General features: G+C 61.6%; 1 protein-coding gene across 1 annotated transcript; it reads right to left on the minus strand.

Annotated features, from left to right (window-relative positions):
- Window positions 1-1,941: 1,941 nt before the first annotated feature.
- On the minus strand, window positions 1,942-3,653 carry RPS15 (ribosomal protein S15). Its single transcript, XM_082011120.1, has 4 exons — window positions 3,639-3,653; window positions 3,163-3,248; window positions 2,728-2,962; window positions 1,942-2,101 (listed from the first exon to the last, which is right to left on the minus strand). Exons 1-4 carry the CDS (start codon window positions 3,639-3,641, stop codon window positions 1,988-1,990), a joined length of 438 nt encoding a protein of 145 aa, XP_081867246.1. The 5' UTR covers window positions 3,642-3,653; the 3' UTR covers window positions 1,942-1,987.
- Between the last annotated feature and the right edge of the window lie 2,206 nt (window positions 3,654-5,859).

The following is a 5,859-nucleotide window of genomic DNA, read 5'->3' on the forward strand; positions in this document are numbered from 1 at the left end:
CAGCCGCATCCCGCCCCCGCCCCCGCCGCCCCCCCCCGCCGGGATTTTCCAGCGGCGCCGCCGCCGTTAGAGGGCGGCAGCCGCCCCCCCCCTTTTCAGCCCCTCCCCCCTTGGGGGCTGCGGGATCTGCCCCAGTCCCCTTGTTCTGGGGTCAAACCTGCCCTCCCGCACCCCCCCCGCACCCTGTCACCGTGTCCGAAGGGGTCAGCCCGGGGAGGCCGCACTCTGCCCGGTGCGGGGCTGAGCCAGGCAGCAACCCCGGGTGAGCGGGACCCCCGGGTGAGCGGGACCCCCGGGCGAGCTGCCCCCCGCGGCCGCCGCCCCTTCACCCAGCTCCCGGGAGCACGAGTGGGGCCCAGGGGGGCACAACCCGGGGACGTATCCAGCCCCCCCAGCCTGGTCCTGCTGCCCTGGTCATGGCCGTGGCCTGTGTCCTGCACCACACACACGGGGCCACTGTCACCCACCTCCCAGCTGGGGTCCCCCAGGCATCGCCCCCCTGGAGCTGCAGGGCAGGGCTGGGGCTGGCACGGGGGAGCGGGGCCAGCGGAGGGTGCGCACAGAGCGACCCCAGCCCGGCATCCCCCCAGCAGGACCTGCACGATGACCACCAAGGTCTCGGCACTTAAACCAAAGGGACGTGGAGCCCGGTGACAAGAGCCCTTCCCTAACGGACAAACGGCCCCGGCCGTGCCATGGCGTCACCGGGGAGGAGGAACGGGCTGGTGGGTAAAAGGCCCGAGGAGCTGGCACGGGGCCCCAGCGGACCCCGTAACACACTCAGGGCCAGTGGTAGAGATGAGCCAGAACTGCCCCACGAGCCTGGCGTGCCCCATATTCCCCGGGCGTGCTCCCCGCTCCTCGCCGTGAGCGGCGGTGGCCAATCCCACCAGGGCCCAGGGCAGGTGCTGGGCCCAGCAGCTCCTTGTGCCGAGGCCTCGCTAATCCTGGAAAAACCGGGGTGACACCATCAGGGCATTTGTCCACCACCTCCAGCAACGGGATGCCGTGGCCAGACACCTGCGTCACTGCCCGCCTGAAGGTCATGAGGTTTTCCCGGTGCAGGTTGTGCCAACACCCATCATCGCGATGCTACAGATGCGCCGGGGCAGGGCGGTGGTGTTGGCGCCAACATGGCAGCCAGGAGGAAAACCAGGGGACAAAGCGTGCCAGGAGCCATGGGGACAGTGACAAATGCTGCCAAGCGCTGGCTTCGCAGAGCGCAGCACTGCCAGGCCTCACCGCCGCCGAGGCCGAGCCTGACTGCGGCTCTCGGGGCTCAGGCGTCAGGTGCCGGCTGGGCTTCCCTGGGCTGAGCCAGATCATTCGCCAGGATCACCCACCTGGTCCTGGAGAGCAGCTTTGCCCCTGGAGCCGCGTGGGGAAACGTTCCTCCCTCTCAGCCCCCGCTGTGAACCACCGGCTCAACCACCGCCTGCCCGTCCCCGCCGCTCCCAGCCCGTGGACACCAAAACTTTTTGGAAGCCCAAATTTAAGATGAGAAAATGGTTGTTTGGGATCTCAGGGTCCTGCGACACGTCCTTGGCAGCTTCCCCCACAGGAGCGGGGCTGCTTCCAAAGCCCCGGGAACCCACCTGCCCACCTCCCTGCGGCTAAGCTCACGCAGCGAGGGGCCAGGGCGCGCATCACCGCATTCCCAGGGCGATCCAAGCAGTGCTTGAAATGCCAAAAATGAAGTTTACATAAAGGGAAGTGCCGTTCATTACTTCCCGGCAAAGCACAGGGAATGTCATTAATGCAATAAACCCCCTCACGGAGAGGTGAGCGCCGCGTGCGTTTATGGAAAAGCACCACCAAAAGAAAAGGGAAATCTTCAGGAAAACATCAAGTCGTGATTTAAGCCTGGAGTTTTGCTGGCCTGTGCCCCAGCCCACAACCCGCCCTAAGGGGAGCCCCCACAGCCCCGGAAAGAGACAGCTGGGAGAAATTTCTTTATTTACACGTGGAAAAGGCTCCCTGCAGCGCTTCACTTCAGAGGAATGAACCTGGAGGAGTGGGTGGCACCGATGCCAGGCCGACCGTGCTTCACCGGCTTGTAGGTGATGGAGAATTCCCCCAGGTAGTGACCGATCATCTCGGGCTGGAAGAGAAAGGAGGGATCTGCGTTAGAGGCGCCACCCGGTCCAGCAGCACAGACCACCAGCCCCCTGCAAACCAACCCCTATGCCCCCCCAAGAGCCCCCGACAAGCACCGCACCTCCCGCGAGAGGGGACACGCAAGCCTCGGGGGCATTTTGGTGCGCTTTCAGGCCGGATTTGAGCCAGGTACAAGCAGAAATCGCCATTTAATCTGGTCAGCGATACCAGGTCACATCACTCCGCAGGTTATTCCACTCCCAGGAAATCTCATGGATCGGATTCATCTGAAGCCGGCACTGCGAGGCTGAGCACAGCCAGCACAAGCCCCCAGCCCTCCTGACGCAGCAGCACGCCCAGGCTCACAACGGCCACGCTGCTTCATTACTTCCAGGCTGCACTGACAGCTCGTGAGAGGCCTTCAGACCCCTCTGTGAGCAGCCCACCTTCAGGATGGGACACGTCGGGCTGTCACTCGGGGCCAGCTTTGCTCCAAGCAGGAGCCTTGACCTCCTCTGACACAGGGCAGGAGTAAAATTACACAAAGCTCTAAAAAATTAACGCAGACACATCCAGGACACTCAGCCTGGATCAGGACCGAGCTCTCGGGATGCTGCTGCGACGCCTCACCTTGATCTCCACCTGGTTGAAGGTTTTGCCGTTGTACACGCCGACCATGCTGCCCACCATCTCGGGGAGGATGATCATGTCCCGCAAGTGGGTTTTCACCACCTCTGGCTTCTCCATGGGCGGCGCCTCCTTCTTGGCCTTGCGCAGGCGCTTCAGCAGGGAGTGCTGCTTGCGGCGCAGCCCGCGGTTGAGACGTCGGCGCTGCCGGGCGCTGTACAGCTGCATCAGCTGCTCGCTGGAAGGGATGGAGAGACCCAGCCTGGAGCGCAGCCCGCGGGGACCCCGCACTGGCAGCGTGACCCCCTCGGGGACTTCCAACAGCCCATAACATGGGTTACTGCAGTTATTTTAAGACTGCCTGAGCAAAGGGTGACGGGCTCTGCCCCAACAGCCCCCAGCCTCCTGGCCCAGCCCGGAGGGGTGCCCAGCTCTTACTAGGACATGTCGAGGAGCTGGTCCAGGTCCACCCCTCTGTAGGTGAATTTCCGGAAGGTTCGCTTCTTCTTTTGCTCGACCTCCGCCTGCAGCCGGGAGCACCAGGGAAGGAGAGAGGGGGTGACGGGGCCGCCCGGCGCCGCCTTCACCCCCCACGCACACACGAAGACCGCAGGCACCGAGCGCCGCAGGGCGCCTAAGCCGCCCCGACTGCCCCCCCGCTCCCTCCCACCGCCAGCGCCCCGCGACCATCAGTTCCGCCAGGCCCAGCCCTGGGGAACCGGGCTGCCGCCGCGTCGAGGCCTAGCCCGGCCGGGGCAGCCACGGTCCCGGCAAGGCCCAGGGGACGCCAGCGCCCCGCCCCCAGGGGACAGGCCGCGCCGCGCTCGGTAGCGGCGGCGGCCCCGGCCCCGGGCGGCCGCCCCCGCGAAGGATGGAGCCCGATTAGAGCCGCCAGCAACCCCTCCCGCACCCACCATCTTGGCCGGGTCTCCTCGGAAAGGGCCGAGCTCCGGCCGGAAGCGGCGGAGCTCGCGAGAGCAGCGACGGGGCGGAAGGGACGAGAAGCCCCGCCCGCCGCAGCGCTTCCGCCCTGACTTCCCTTAAAGGGGCCGCGCACCGCAGGCTGGGGTATGACAGGGAGGGGGGTGGCGGTGGAGCGGAGCAGCCAGCAGCCTGACGGCTGTCCTGTTCGAGGGACAGACCCTTCTCTTCCCCCCTCAACCTGGAGGCTCCGCGCGAGGTGAGGGGCAGCGGGGGGCAGGAGACATGGCACCCAGCAGCAGGGCGGATGAGCGCGGAATGGCTGCCGTTCCTGGGGTGGGGGGCACCGTGGAGCTGCTCCCAGCCCCAGGTGGGACCCAACAGCAGCAGTGAGGGAGGCCCAAGTCACCTTCATGGCACGGGCACCTGGTGCTGCAGCACAGGCCAAGCTCGCTGCCACATCAGAATTGTCTGTCACGCAGCCCTTGTGGGAAGGCAGTAGCCTTCATCATTCAGCCATGGACCTTCATCTTCCTGTGCCTTCCTCCTCCCCACAGCTTTTCCAGGTCAGGCTGCAGCAGACATTTGCAGCCAGGACACATTACCAGTGTGGCCAGAGGGCACAATGGACAACACAGCTACCCCGTGGCAGCATACGGCTGTTACACAAGGTGCCTCCTCCTTCCCATCACGCGGACATCACCCTCCTCCAGCCTCTGACCCCATCCCGCTCGCAGGCTGACTCAGCCAGCGCTGAGCCGTGGTGCGGCAGACAAGTGCCGGCTCATCTCTCGGCACAGGTCAACTCATCTCAGCACAAGGTGATTCGGTTTATCCCTGGGCAGAGGAGAGCTTCAAGTTCCAGTTGGCCTACGCTAAGGTTCTGTGCAGAAGTTATCTGTCTCCAAAACCTTTTATCCAAGAAGAGCTTGAAAGGCAGCAGAGCAGTGACTTTAGGTCTTCTCCCATTCTGCATGTCAAAGTGCCACGGTTTTGCGTTACACCATTTTCAACGGTGTATTTCACATGCAATAAACTACAAACCAAACCTCGTTGAGGAGTCAGAGTGGTCGTGCCACATCGAAGGGAGAGCATGAAGTTACACCTGGGCAAACAAACGCAAGAGGAGCACCTCCCGTTTTGGCAGGGAAGCACCACGCACTTTGAGCTTGTGGAAGCAACTGAGCAAGGAGCAGAGGGAGAAGGGCTTGCGAGTGGAACCAGTACAATCCAAACCACAAAAAACCCTCTGAACCGGTCAAAGTCCTTCCGAGAGCACCACAGTGACCTCCAGTGCCACAGCTACATCCCAACACATCCTGAATTTCAAGCGTGCTGAGCAACGCCACATCTGCTCCTGCAAAGTCTTTTAAACTTGCAGCGGTGCACTACTATCAACTCCTGGAGTTAAGCCCGATTAACGAGAGCAGGGAGGACTAACAAGCACAGATGCACACCCAGCAGTACAACCCCTGGAGAAGGCTCCTTGGGTAAGGTTTGGTTTGGACACAGCAGCTTGCCTCAGACTCGCGTATAAAGGATGGACAACATGTAGCACATTGTTGCCTTCGAGCCAACGACCAGTTTCACTACACAGCACTCATTTATCACGTTCAGACATTCATCTCCTACAGGCTTAACCCCACATTTAAACAAGACAAACACTGACACAATATCCTAGAAGACCCAAGTCAAAGTTATGACTAATCTACACAGTAAGATGCTCAGAAATCCATGTTTTACCTGGTCTATGCTGCTCTCAGCAGTTACGGAGAGAACCTCAAAAGAGGGGGTACACAGTAACTACATCATCAATCCAAGGTAGTGAGAGCACACGTAACTGCGTCAGGACAGAAACTAAGAACACTACCCTGCACTAAGCACTAGCAGATCATGTCACCAGCAAGATTACTCCAAATTCCAAAAGAGGGGAGAGACATAGATGAGGGGCACTCTCCTGGAGGCACACAAATCCATGAGATCTCTACAGGTCCTACTTGTAGCTTGTAAGAACACACTTTTCACAGCACCTTGAAGCTCCACGGTCAGATGAAGAGCAGCACTCAACCCAAGCACGTCACCGTTATCAACGAGCGAATGACATAACTCAAGGCAAGAGTCCTTCACCACGTCCAAATCCAGCCCAGGTCAGAGCCAGCGACAGCTGACACGGCTCTTCAAGCCTCTACAAAGCAAATCCGACAGTGCCATCCC

The sequence above is a fragment of the Phaethon aethereus genome (assembly GCF_964289735.1).
Source record: "Phaethon aethereus genome assembly, chromosome: 26".
NCBI classification, from domain to species: Eukaryota; Metazoa; Chordata; class Aves; order Phaethontiformes; family Phaethontidae; genus Phaethon; species Phaethon aethereus.